General features: G+C 38.4%; 1 protein-coding gene across 2 annotated transcripts; it reads left to right on the top strand.

Moving 5' to 3' along the window:
• The first annotated feature begins 3579 nt into the window (after positions 1-3579).
• On the top strand, positions 3580-11568 carry eef1da (eukaryotic translation elongation factor 1 delta a (guanine nucleotide exchange protein)). 2 transcript variants are annotated; one of them, XM_086072689.1, is made up of 8 exons: positions 3580-4194; positions 6796-6919; positions 7409-7465; positions 9243-9321; positions 9383-9471; positions 9548-9745; positions 11205-11399; positions 11485-11568. In XM_086072689.1, exons 1-8 carry the CDS (start codon positions 3752-3754, stop codon positions 11521-11523), a joined length of 1224 nt encoding a protein of 407 aa, XP_085928815.1. In that variant the 5' UTR covers positions 3580-3751; the 3' UTR covers positions 11524-11568. The 2 variants fall into 2 exon arrangements, with proteins under 2 accessions (XP_085928815.1, XP_085928823.1); XM_086072697.1 differs by lacking the exon at positions 7409-7465 and having other exon boundaries at positions 3584-4194.
• The last annotated feature ends 2235 nt before the right edge of the window (positions 11569-13803 follow it).

The raw sequence follows: 13803 nt of genomic DNA, 5'->3' as shown, positions 1-13803 counted from the left end.
GCCCTCTTCCTGTCGGATTACAGCGGAGGCAGCACGCGAAGGCACGACTCCAAAGACTTGAAACGTCGAATTAAACTACCAGGTAAGTGTTGACGCTTGGCTCCACCGTGAATTTGAACAAGCGCGTGCGGGTTCGAAAGCGAGCGAACGTGTGCCATTTCTCCTCGTGGACGCGCCACGTGTTCAGCCGCCGTTCGAGTTTGCAGCTGTCAAAAACTTCCAGCGAGTTGTGTCATCTCGAATTAACGCCGATATTGGCCGTCGATATCGGTTACTTGTGGGCTATTAACGACGATTATTGTCTGTAAATGTTCATAGTTTGTTTCTACCAACTACTATGATATTTCATGGACATCGCTGAGACCAATACAGGAGTTGTTTTTAGTTGCTAGGGGTGTACCTAATGATTTGTCCTTCCATTTGTCAATTATGAAATGGTGTAAAAGTTAAACATTGTTTATTTGTATTTCTATGTTGTCCGCTTGTCTCTTATCAGCAAAGGTGAGTGTTTTATTTTAATTGGATTTTTTTTTTCTTGAATCATGCCCTACCCGTCCTGCCCGTTGAAATAATTCAAATTTGTCAATTTGCTTGCATGGAAAGCATCAACTGGTAAAACTGCTTGAGAATCAGCATGTTACCTGTTTCTGTAATGATGGTCGTTTAAGAAAATGCATTTTTTTTTCTGGGTTAATTATACCTGATCATGTCAAAAAATTGGACGTGAAATCACTTCATACCTATGAAAAAAATGACGGAACTACTTAAATGCATTTCTGTTCACTTTCTAGTGGCAACATTTAAAGGAGACATATGTACTTTTTTCACAATTTAAAAGTGACAACATTTTGTCAAAGTACCACCAAGATAAATTATTATAGTACCCTTTGCTCACTATTTTCCTTGTCCTGCTGAAATGAGCTTTTACTCCACGCTGTCCGCGTAACAGCAGAGCACCGCTGGTGGACTTGTGTAAATTTGCCCCTATTTCATAACAATGGTGCTCACAGACAATTTTTCCAGAAACGGACAAAACAAAAAGTCAATTTTCCATCATATGCCTCCTTTGAAAGATGCATTAACATCAATCTATACAGGATTGTAAATTTACGGGTGATTTGTGTTGTTTGTAATTGTTGTAGTTTTTTTATTTGCCTGTGTGATGCTAATTTAGCTTGTTTTATTATTGGGGTGGTGATTGTTTTAATTTTTTTTTGTATTTTAATTCAAGGGTGCATACCGAGTTCATTGCCATGGAATCGTGTCTATTTTGCTTTGTTGCTGTGGTTTATTATTGTACCAATACTGCCAAGTTGTCACGTGTTACTCGTGGAATAATTCAAAACAAATTACAGTGAAACCTCTTAAGTCCAACACAGTAGGAAATTGTGTACACAATGATTTGTTTTAGACTCTACTGTAAAGAAATGTTTTAAATGATAATTTTCTAGCTCCCGTTCTTTGGTTATTGCCTTGTCATCGTACCCTTCTGTGGGGGGGGCATCACTAAAAGGAAAACATTTTTGTGCAACTTGAAAAAGTGTTTGAATTTGGAGGTTCCGCTGTAAATTCTAATTGTGTGCAGTTGAATGCTCAAATTTCAAAGCGGGACGTAATGTGAGGTCGATCCATGAGCTTTGATTGACGGCCCTTTTAAATGCGCACTCAATTTTGAATGTTGTTGAGACTACCGGTTGTTTTTCCTGTTGTGAACGTTTTTTTTTTTTTTTTTTTGATTACAGTAAAGCTTTTTGATCAATCGTCACTCTTGGAGAGCATGTTTTAAAAGCAGTTTCAGGGTGTACTTGCACGAGGCCATTCAAACCATGCTTCAACCCACTTGACCTCTAAATACTATAGATGAGCTTGTGTGAGTGCTGTGACGTCCTCGCATACTCGCAGTAGGACTCCCACAGGTTCATCTTATCGCTATTTTTCTCCCATTATCGCTCATTTTTGTTGTATTTATTAGAGCGCTGCAACAAGTCATTGATTATCCAATGAATGAATTGTTTCTTTGTGTCTACATTTGGAAACATCTGCTTTTACTTGGTGAGGAAAAGAATCGTCAATATTTTTGGCCTGAATGTGACGGACCAAATCAGTAACTAAATCCGAATCAATTTTGTTTGTGCATTTTCAGCACTACCAATTTAACTCATTTACTGCCATTGACAGCTATAAATGTAAAAAAAATATTTTTTTAACCATTTCTATTTGTTTAAAAAAAACATTTTTTCTTTTTTTAACAAAAAGAAAAGATTATTATAAATTAGGGGCGTCAGCCAATTACAATTTTTAATTGCAGTTAATCGCTTGACTTCACTAGTTATTTTTATTATTAAAAAAAGAAAAAAGATTATTAAAAAATTAGGGCTAGGTTTAAAATAAAAAATAAAAAATAAAATTAGCGATATCCAAGTGATTTTTCTTCGAGCCTGATATCAATTCGTAAAACCATGAATCAATTAATTTAATATCTATTTTTCCCATAAATTCATCAGAAAATTATATATATATTTTTTGTATCTTACTGTTTTTTATTTATTTATTTACTGTTCACATGAATTTAAAAGTAATTTTCTTACATTTATGTGTCTTACATTAAGACCTGATTTATTACCCTTTAAGACAATTCTGAATCTTTTTAATTCATATTTACAATTTTTGAATAAATTTGAATTAGGAAAATATTATTTTCATATTATCACGCTTAAGTGATTGTAACGTGGGTTACTTTAATTAATAAACTACATCATTAACCAGTTTTACTACCTTTGCAAAAAAAAAAAAATGTTTTTATCATGTCCTTGATATTAAAGAAGAATTAATGTTCCATAATTACTAGAGCTGACAAACGATTTTTTTTAAATCACATCTTAGAATTTTGATTAATCACGATTAATCGCTTAATAAAAAAGCCTTTTTTTAATCTAAAAATTATTTTCCCGCCAACTTTGAAGAGCACCGGTTATGTGTTAATTCTTTTGACATTTAAAGTTATGAGGACGTCTTCAACATTTTTTGATCCACTTCACACGCCCGTCCGACATCCTCTTTTTCTAATCGGGTAATTACTTGCATGATTTTAAATGGGAAAAAAATGACCCCGATATTTTGACATGAGCACATTTTCCAAATGTGATTCGCAAACATTCATTAAATGCTTTACTTTAATGCATGAAATTATGTTTATTGCTCAAACACAACCTGTGCTACCTTAAACGTAGCCAAAGGCTAATCTATGGTCAAAATGAATAGTGCGATTAATCCGCGTTAATAGATGATTAATGCGGGAATTTTTTGTGATTAATTAATCCATTAACGCTTTAACTTTGACAGCAATAATAATTACTCAATATCGGATTGAAGTGAAGTAAATCAAACCGAATCGAACGGAACTCTTTTGAATCCAAATCGGATCACTTGAGGAAATTAGAATCGATACCCGGCGCTGCTATTCGCGCTTGCCGACCCGCGAATAGTGAGGTCAACTGCGTCGGGCTAGGAAAAAAAACGACAACTAATTCCATATCATGATGAATGCGATAGCTCCTGTTGCCAGTTATTCATGATGACAAATTAAAAAATCAGCACGAGCACAGCGGTGGAGAGGGCGGGGCAATAGCAGCCCCGTCCGTCACAATTTGAATGCCCGAGTGTCAGTGCGCCCTGAAAGTTGTTCTGTGACGTTTAAGCCAAACGTCAGCTGCCGCCTGTTGCTTGAAGCGCCTTTTTCCCCCTAAGCAATATGGACCAGTTGATCTCCGAGCAGGGGGCGGCCGCCAAGCCCGCCGCCGCCACGCCAGAGAGGAGCATCATCAGCGGAGACAACCTCCAGTTCGGGAAGATGCGACGCCACGCCCGCTCGGCCCGGCCGGAGAACCCGAGCTCGGGGCCCGAGCGGGAGTTCTCGGGCTCCTCGGCGGAAGCCGGCGGCTCGTACGGACGAAGCCCCGCCGCCGCCCACGGCGAGACCTTCAAGTCGTTTTCGCCCAGGAGCCCCAACGCCCGGGGCCACTGGGCCAAGCGTCAGCAGCAGGACGGCGCCCAGATCCCCACCGTCAAGTCGTCCGGCACCCCCCACCGGCGCTACAGCAGGGGCCGCTACCGCACCTCGTCCGAGGCGGAGAAGGGGGGCAAGGGGAGCAGGGAGCCCAAGTCTCGGCGGAAGGGCCTCTCGGAGAGCGACAAGTATGACACGCCAGGAATGGCCCACATGTCACGTGACGTCGTCGACTACTTTTTGTCTGCCTTGCGCGCTCTCGTTTGGCCTCCATGTTGTTGTTAAAAAAAAAAAAAAAAAAAAAGCATCTATGAAGGCGGAACCGAGGGAAGTGAATCGTTAAATGTGGCTGGCTGTTGATTGGTTGTCACGTTCTGGCCTTTTGTGCGGGAATCCTGCTGAGGCGGCAAGTCTGCCTCGCTGCACTAGGAATGTGTCGATTTGACACAAGCAGACCGGTTGCTGCTTTCATTGCTGCATGAAAGTTGGACTTTGCCAGAGAATTTGTGCTTAACTTAAAGTGGAAGTCAACTTCAAACATTTCTTGACAATAATATGTGACCTCACTCGTCGAAACATGACATTCGGATTAATATTGAGTTAGTGGAATATGAGTTATGCAGCAAAATCCAGTTGTTTTTATCCATCTCAGGTGGCAACCATTTTGCCACTTTCTTTTGACTGAAGATGACATCACAGGTGCTCAGGCAACGGCCAATCGCAGCTCACCTGTTTTCTGAAGATGAGCTGTGATTGGTTGTTACCTGAGCAACTGTGATGCGCTCTTAAAAACAGTTGGGTCAATAGTAACCGAATTATGGCTCAACAAAATGGAGCGATCCACTTTATGGGTCAATTTGACCCAACTTTCTGGGTTGTTTTATACAAAACGACCCCATTTTTTTGACCCAAGAAAATAATCTGATCAATATTTGAGTTGTTTTACACTGAGACCAACTTCTTGACTCAAAGTTGGGTCAAATTGACCCAAGTAGAAGATTTGGTCCATTTTTGACCCATAGTTGGGTTATTTTTGACCCAACTGTTTTCTGTGTTATTTTCACTCGACAACAAGAGGCAAAATGGCCGCCTGCTGATATTGTTAAAAACTGCTAGATTTGGCTGCTTACTCATATTCCACCAATTCAATGTTGACCAGAATACCATATTTAGACGAGTGGGGCTGCATACAACATATTATTGTCAAGATTGTATTTGTATATTTCGGGGGGGGGGGGGGGGGGGGTCACAGGCAGGTTGGACTTCCTCTTTAATTTACTGCTTTTGACTAATGTAGTGAGATCAATTGACCAAATGTGCCTTAAAGGGCGGAATCAGGAATGTATCTTGCAATACAGTATTGTGGTGAAGATGCAATTTTATTGCCGCGTTGTCGTCGTCCTGCGCAATACTGAGGTGTTTTTGTCGGTATCGGGCAAGATGGTCAAAATATTAGGGAAGGACTCGCCAATGATGCGGTGCACCAACTTCAGCCACACAATAATAAACACAGTTATATAGTAGAGCTGTGCAATTAATCGAAACTCAATTACGATTTTGATTATTACGCTCCATGTTCACAAAGTTGGCATAATTGTAAAAAAATAAAAATTATTCTGATGTAGCCAAGTAGCACTTTTGTCAACATTGTTAAAATAGTTTTCATTTGTCCAATACTATAGTGAGCATACTTGAGTTCAAACTTTGCACTTGAGGGGATCGAATGAAATTATTTAAATGTTACAAAAGTTCGTTTACACAAGAAAACCATACTTGAGCTTGTACATTTCTACTTTTTTATTTTTTTAAATAGCTAATTTTAGAAATTGTTTGGTCCAATTGTTTGAAATAATTTTATTTGTCGTAACATTTTTCATGTTTAAACATTTTCTTGCCCCCCGAAATTAAATGATCATTTGAATAATTGTGATTTCAATTATTACCGAAATAAATGCGATGAATATTTTTTTACGTAATCAAGCAGCCCTATCGAATAATATTTAAAGTTAGCCTAATATATATTACAATTTCATGAATACATACAGTAAGTTGACATTTTAGTCACTGGCCACGTTAACTTTGGCGCTACCTAGTGGTGAAGTTGGCAATCATGATTTCATCAAAAAAAAATTCTTAGAAAGTTTCAGAAATGTTATCATTTAAGATCGGGGTTATTTTGGCAGTTAGGCAAAAGTATTATAAACCTCGTAAATGGAATTTCCACTTTGAAGTAGAGCTAGTGACGGACAAATGAAGCTTCATGAAGCACTTGTGGTATTTTTTTTTGACTCCTCTAGATGGCGCTATTGGTTTAAAGCTGCAGTGGAAATGTAATACGTTTTCATTGCACTATATTTAAACCAATAGCACCATCTAGAGGAGTAAAAAAACAAAAATGGCACAAGTGCTTCATGAAGCTTCATGAGGCTTCATTTTCCCATCACTGAGAGCAACTGTTGAAGTGTGATTCAAAAGCTCCTTTTACACACTAACCCTTGTAAAATGGCTGCATGGGAGCCATTTTGGGGTGTCTCTGTTTGTCTAAAACTGTTTTGTTGTTGTCGTTTTCTTTTTTTTGTGAGGCCGATTTTATTTATTTGTACTTGATGTTCATTGCGCAGTTAATGTCAGTACACTAACATGAAGTGGCCAATTAATGCGTGTATTACATGATGTCGCAAAGGGAGCATCTTGCTTCGTTGTCCGTTTTCTAGGGTGCGAATCACAACTTGATTGGAAGTATAAATCTTTTATTTATTTATGTATTTATGCATTTTCCCCGTGCTTAGCGCCAACATGAGCGGACTTCAGTGCCTGACTGCCGAGAAGCTCTGGTTCGACAAGCAGCGCTACGACGAGGCCGAGAGGAAGTTCTACGAGGGTGCCAATGGGCCCGCCCCCAAGCAGCAACAGGTTGCTTCTTTGTGTTTTTTTCAGCTCCATCTTATGATCCGTCAGTTTGCTGGCCTCTGTTTGGTTTAAGCTACCGTTACATCATCGCTCCAAGCAGCTGTGCGCGTGCGTGTATGCGCTCGATTTAGAAGCCCGAGCGAACGAGTGAGGTCAGGTGGTTTGGCAGCTTCCTCCCCTCCCCCCTCGCAGGGCCTGCTGCTAAATACTAAGAATGAAAAAAATGACAACTAAAATGGTAGAATCTTGCCTTAGTTTCCTTTTAGACAATTATTTTCTGTCCGTAACAGTCAAGTCAAAAGTTATTATGGATTTTTTTTTTTTTTTGTGACCTTGTCCAGCCGAACGCTATCGGCTCAAAATAAAGTTGAGTTAGATAAGCGCCAAGGCCAACGGACTGCTGACAAAATGGACGTCTGCCAGGTGCTCACTCATTTTTGCGCAAGGGGGCGTCTTGTTGTTCTGTTTTATTTGAATGTAATCTTGTGTCAGGTGAAAAGCGCCGCGCCGCAGCAAAAAGGGCGACCGCAAAAGCGCCAGCACAGAAACGTAAGTCACGCGTGTGTGTGCGCGCGCGCGCCAACGCCGCATGGCAGCCGCGGAGCGCCTGACGCGCTTGTGTGGAATCGCCAACATGTCATCGTTGCACGCAGAGTGGCTTCATTGTGGAGTTTTTGGGTTTTACTCGTCATGCTCATGATCACAATCGTAAAATGCTAATTTGCTGTGCAGTACTCAATTGCTAGCATAATTGCATTTATTGGGTTTGTGGGTTTGCCATTTTGTTCATAATGGTTTTACTTATGCAGCATTTTTGATTAATTTATATTATTTTTGGTTTCCAATTGAAAACTCAATCAGATATACAAATTGTTTTCATCCACACATAGAATGCATGAAAAAAAAATCCTGATTATGTCCTGTGGTCCAAAACTGTTGGAATGAGATGAGGAGCTTCATTTAGACCAGTGCTTCTTAACCATCGGGCTGGGCAGTGAGCGCCATCTAGTGGGCCGCAAATCATTTCAGTTTCGTAACGCAGGCAGCTTTTTAAATGAGGCTTTGTACACGTGTAGCTTTTTAAAACCGAATATTTCCCCCCCTCCCCATGTAGAAAAAAAAAATCCATCCATACTGTCTCGTTTGTTTTATAAAACACATCCACATAAACACACACAAAAAGTGTGTTTTTAAGTTCATTTAGTTGCATACCAAGCTTCTAGGCGGCAGTAATTGGCCAAATACTGCTCGACTTTGACGTCACTTCCACCATACGTCAGGCAAGCACCGACTGTCAGCCCACGCAAAACTTTTTTTTTTTAACTCATTCACTGCCATTGACGGCTATAGACGTCAAAAAATCATTTGAACTATTTCTTCGTTGAGCTTTTTTTTTTCTTTTTCTTTTTTTTACTTTTGTTAACAAGAGTATGAAAACCTAGGAAAAAAATATTGTATATTTTGAACAGATATAAAATTGTGATTAATCGTGAGTTAACTATTGAAGTCATGCGATTGATTCCGATTAAAAAAAAAATTAATCTTTTTTTTTTAAATCTTTTTTTTATAATAAATGATTATTAAAAATTTGAGGCATCAGGTGATTGTAATTAATCACATGACTTCACTAGTTAACTCACGATTAATCACAAATTTTATATCTGTTCTAAATGTACAATAAAATAAATTCTAGGTTCTCTTACTCTTAACAAAAGTAGAAAAAAAACATTAAACTAATAGAAATAGTTCAAATGAATTGATGGCAGTGAATGAGTTAATAAAAAAAAAAATATATATGCATGTAAACAGTCAACAATCATCAACATCATAAGTGGAACATAGAGTCCCAAATTTTATTGACCTGTATATAGAAATGTAGTATAGAAGAAGAAGAAACCCAACAAAGAACATCATGGACAAGTATGTAGTTATTAAATACAAACGATAATAAGTCAACATAAATCATCAGCGACTTTTTTACAGGAAAATATAAAAAAGGTTCAGAACCCCTCATTTAGACAGTAGCCCTACGCCGCCATCTAATGGCATCTATAGGCAACAACAGTCACTACTATTTTTGGGAGCAGCAGTGTCAGTTATTGGCAGATTTTCAGTTTGCGGCGTCCCCTGCATCATTCAATGTCATCTCAACTTCTCATGGGAATTTTCTGCCATTTTGCAAGCAATCTCAAAATTCAAATTGGATTTAATTCATATTTTCATGCATGTTGATGTGAAATTTAATTACATCTTACCTTTTTTTTTTTTTTTTTTTTTTTTAAACATCCACTCATCATTCTTTGTCTTTATTCTTCCTCCTCGGCAGTCTTCCTCACATTCCGGAGAGCAGGAGCTGGTCGCCCGCATGAAGAGCCTGGAAATCGAGAATCACACTTTGCACAAAGGTAGACGCATTGGTGCTTTTTTTTCCCCCTTTTTCTTGTCTTACTGGTGTGTTTTTGTAAGTGGTGGGCGATATGAGGGCCACGATGCAGAAACTTGAGGCCAGAGTGGCTCAGCTGGAGAAGAGTCCCGCCGCCGTCGCCGCCGCCAAGGTAGAAAAGGGACCATGACGTCATCGCACCTTCCGGAATTTCTCTCCCGTCTTTTCATCTCGTTTTCCTCGGCCAGGCTGCTCCCGTCCAAGCCGCTCCTGTTAAACGGGCGCAAGAAAACGGGGATGACGATGACATGGACTTGTTCGGCAGCGACGAAGACGACGACGAGGCGGCCCGTCTCAAGCAAGAGCGCGTGGACGCCTACGCCGCCAAGAAGGCTACTAAGCCAGCGCTGATCGCAAAGTCGTCCATCTTGCTGGACGTCAAGCCCGTGAGTCCTGATTCCAGCCGTTGCGTCATTTGTGTTTCTGTATCAGTTGTGGAAAGATTTTGAAATGCTAGCCATGTGCATTTGCTCGCTCGTCTATGCCGTTTCTCGCTTGGCGTTAGTCTCGCGCGGGGGTCTGCAACCTGCGGCTCTTAAGGCCGTCTCCTTGTGGCTCTCTTAAACAAAAAAATTTAGACTTTTTTTTTGTTTTTTCATATTTATCTTTAGATCAATTATTGTTTAAATGCAATCATGATTAAGTTAAACAATAATAATGAAATATTCTATAAATGTTAGTCCAAATTTTTAAGTTGTCAGAAAAAGAGATGAAAGGTATATGAATAGAATGTTTTTAAAATTACCTTAAAAATGTCCAAAACAAAATATCCAGCAAGTAAGCGGAAAAAAACAGAAAATTACAATAAAATGTCCATGAAATTGTTAAAAAAAAAGAAGCCTAAATTGATTTTTTAAAAATTAAAAACGTAACCATTAATGTCCCAAAAACAGAGGCAGAAAATTACTATAAAATGTCTTTAGAATTGCTAAAAAATTTAAATAAAAAAAAACATTTCTTTTTTTTTAAACACACAGAAAAGAAAATGTTAAAAGTAACTATCAACTGTCCAAAAATAAAAGAAATCCGCAAAATTACTATCAAATGTCCATAAATTGCCAAAGAATTCAAAAAAAGAAATACAATTTAAAAAAAATCGAAATATAGCCATAAAATCTTCCAAAAATGAAAAAAATATATATGCAGAACATTTCCATTATATCCATAAAATTGACAAAAATGTCAGGAATTTGAGGCAGAAAAGTCTTAAAATGTATGAAAATTAAATTTAAAAATAAATATCCAAGAATTGAAGATGAAAGATAGAAGAAAATGAACCTTAAAGTATTAAAAGCTGCATATTTTTGTATTCCTGTGAAGAAGCTCTTTGGGCCCTCAGTACATTAACTCATTCACTCCCAGCCATTTTCACTGAAGCAACCCCCTTCGCTCCCGGCTGTTTTACTTGATTTTGACCGATTTTGCAAGGCCCGCAGAATATTGTGTTCTTTTGCTATAAAAACATGGCTCTCTTCTTTTATCAGGAAAAAAGTATATTTCTACCAGTTTCCGTTTTGTAGCAATTAGCATTAGAATGTCGCTAAGTTTCATCGTTATTCACAAACTTGTTTAAAACACTGGCAAAAAGAGCTTGTTGCAACATGGCCCTGGTTGATCTCTTTCTTACACTCTGCTGCCACCTGCTGGCCATTTTTCATAATCACTACCATTGCTTTAAGCAACCTCTTCATGTCAGAAGCTGCATCAAAGCCTTCTGTATGCTCGAGCATAAAAAAACGTATTTATAGGTTTTTGGGTTTGAACGTCAACTTGCTAGTATCAGTAAAAAGTTTGAAGCATTTCTCTTTCCTGGTTTAACCGTTGGCCTCTCTGCGTCCTCCCCAGTGGGACGACGAGACGGACATGAGCAAGCTGGAGGAGTGCGTGCGCTCGGTGCAGATGGACGGGCTCCTGTGGGGCGCGTCCAAGCTGGTGCCGGTGGGCTACGGCATCAAGAAGCTGCAGATCAACTGCGTGGTGGAGGACGACAAAGTGGGCACAGACATCTTGGAGGAGGAGATCACCAAGTTTGAGGACTTTGTGAGTAGACAAAATGTACCGTTTTTATTTGGGACTTCAAAAGCGACGAGGTACAGTTAAGGTTTTTTCGTCTCGCACCTTGCAGGTCCAGAGTGTCGACGTTGCTGCCTTCAATAAGATCTGAACAAAGTGCTGCTGTTTCATGGGTCATTAAAGTTTAAAAACTCAACTTGTGCTTTGGCTTCTTCATATTAACCCATTCACTCCCAGACATTTTCACTGACGCAATCACTTTAGCTCCCGGCTGGTTTACTGGATTTTGACTGATTTTGCGAGGCATACAGAATATTGTGTTCTTTTGCTATAAAAACATGAAACCTACCGAAAGAAAGATTAAAGTATATTTCCATCCGTTTCCGTTTTGCAGCAATTAGCATTAGAGTATAACTAAGTTTCATCATTATTCACAAATCTATTTAGAATTATGGGTAATTTAGGTCTTTTTCAACATGGTCCTGGTTGACCTCTTATACTCTGCTGCCACCTGCTGGCCGTTTGTGTAATAACTACAATTTCTTCAACCGTTATTTGCATTTGAGAGGCTGCATCAAAGCCTTCTGTATGCTCTAACATAATTTTTTTTTATAAATATGTCTTTGGGACACTTAAAACATTTAAAATAGAACGTATTTATATGTTTTTGGGAGCAAATGAGTTGCGATTCACTGGGCACATTGGGTACTCTTACACGATGAGATCCAATAGAAGAGCAGAAGTGAAAATACTTTATGGGCAGACCATTCAGATACAGTACAGTATAATGTATTGTCACTCGGATTTAACGTTTTTTAAAACAATTTATACATTGTACAATAAACATCAGTCTTTAGCACCACTTGTTTGAAGCTGTAAGATTAAAACTACTGTACCTAAAAAAATAATTTAAAAAAATATATATAAAAAATATTTGCTATTTTTCATGATAGATTAAATATGTTTTGTATTAAAGGCAGTTGATTCAATTTGAAGCAGTAGGGAAGACTCGGCTTGATGTCACTTTTTACATCTATATTTCTTGGAAATCAATATGTATAAACAGAATGTGTACCAGATGAAAGACCAAAGTCTTGGGTATATAGTTTGTATTTATGTCATTTTCATATTTTTAGTGCAGAGTTATAAGCAATCAGAAATTGAACATGTGACATTTTATCCCACCATTGGGTAAGTTGTCTCACTCCATGGGATAAGATGTCACACTGGATTTTGCAACTGATTTAACTGCCTTTTTTTTTTTTAACATTGAAGTCTGCCATATGAAATATTTATCATTGATCTTGAACAATTTGTTGAACATAGCCATTTAGCAAACATTAACATGAAACGTTGTGCAAAGTCCTTTGGAACTGCTTGTTTGTTAGTCACGGCTCTCAGACTCAAATGGCTGTTTTGTCTTCCTTAAACCGAAATTTGAGAAAAAATTGAATAACAAAAAAGGAAAGCATTGCTTCATTATGAATCAAGTCCATAAACCCATTTGCCAGCGGTGCATTGTTTTGGGCCCAGCTTTTGCTTATGTGACAACTAACCCCAAAACGATTGAGACTTGTTGCCCCAAATTACCCTTCTTGATAATACTACATTTTCTTTTAACTAATTTTTTTACTAATACTAATAACACAAAGATTTTTTGCCCATAAATAATGTGATAACTCCCATTATTATTCATGAACAATTAATACTTTTAAAAATAAATTTTGCCACTTGCTGTCGACTGAAGATGACATCACCTGTGCTGAGGAAACAGGTAACGACCAATCATAGCTCATTTTGCTGACCAAACCCAAAAAGCAGGTAAGCTGTGATTGGTCGTTACCTATTTCCTCAGCACAGGTGATGTCATCTCAAGTCGACAGCAAGTGGAAAATGTGTTTTTAAAGGTATTAATTGTACATGAAAAATAATGAAGTTATCAAATTAATTCTGGACAAAATATTAACTTTTAACTGCTGAAAATGGCTCAGTGAGTCAAGTTGTCTTAAAAAAGAACAAAATGACTGAGGCATGGCAAAAGATGCCCGAATCGCTCCTCTAACAAGTCCACATGAATTGTTCCTAGAATTTGTGTAAAAACATATAAAGAAAACATTTTTACCTTTGGTTGTGCAAAATGGTTAAATGGTGATCATCTCGGCTCACAATGCGCTATTCTCTTCTCAAGACGGAACACGACCCCAGTTGCGCCCTCTGGTGGCGACGATAATAGCAATGTGACAACCTACCCGTGTGACAACATGCCCCGTCTCTCCCCTGTTACGCTTTATTAACTCATTCACTGCCATTGACGGCTATAGATGTCAAAAATTAATTTGAACTATTTCTATTAGTTTCACTTTTTCCACTTTTGTTAACAAGAGTATGAAACGTATACTCTTGTTAACAAAAGTGGAAAAAATGTGAAACT

Source organism: Leptonotus elevatus, chromosome 1, assembly GCF_054856555.1.
Source record: "Leptonotus elevatus isolate MCC_2025b chromosome 1, RoL_Lele_1.0, whole genome shotgun sequence".
NCBI classification, from domain to species: domain Eukaryota; kingdom Metazoa; phylum Chordata; class Actinopteri; order Syngnathiformes; family Syngnathidae; genus Leptonotus; species Leptonotus elevatus.
The sequence above is the reverse complement of the archived record's forward strand: the minus strand, read 5'-3'. Positions and strand labels throughout refer to the sequence as shown.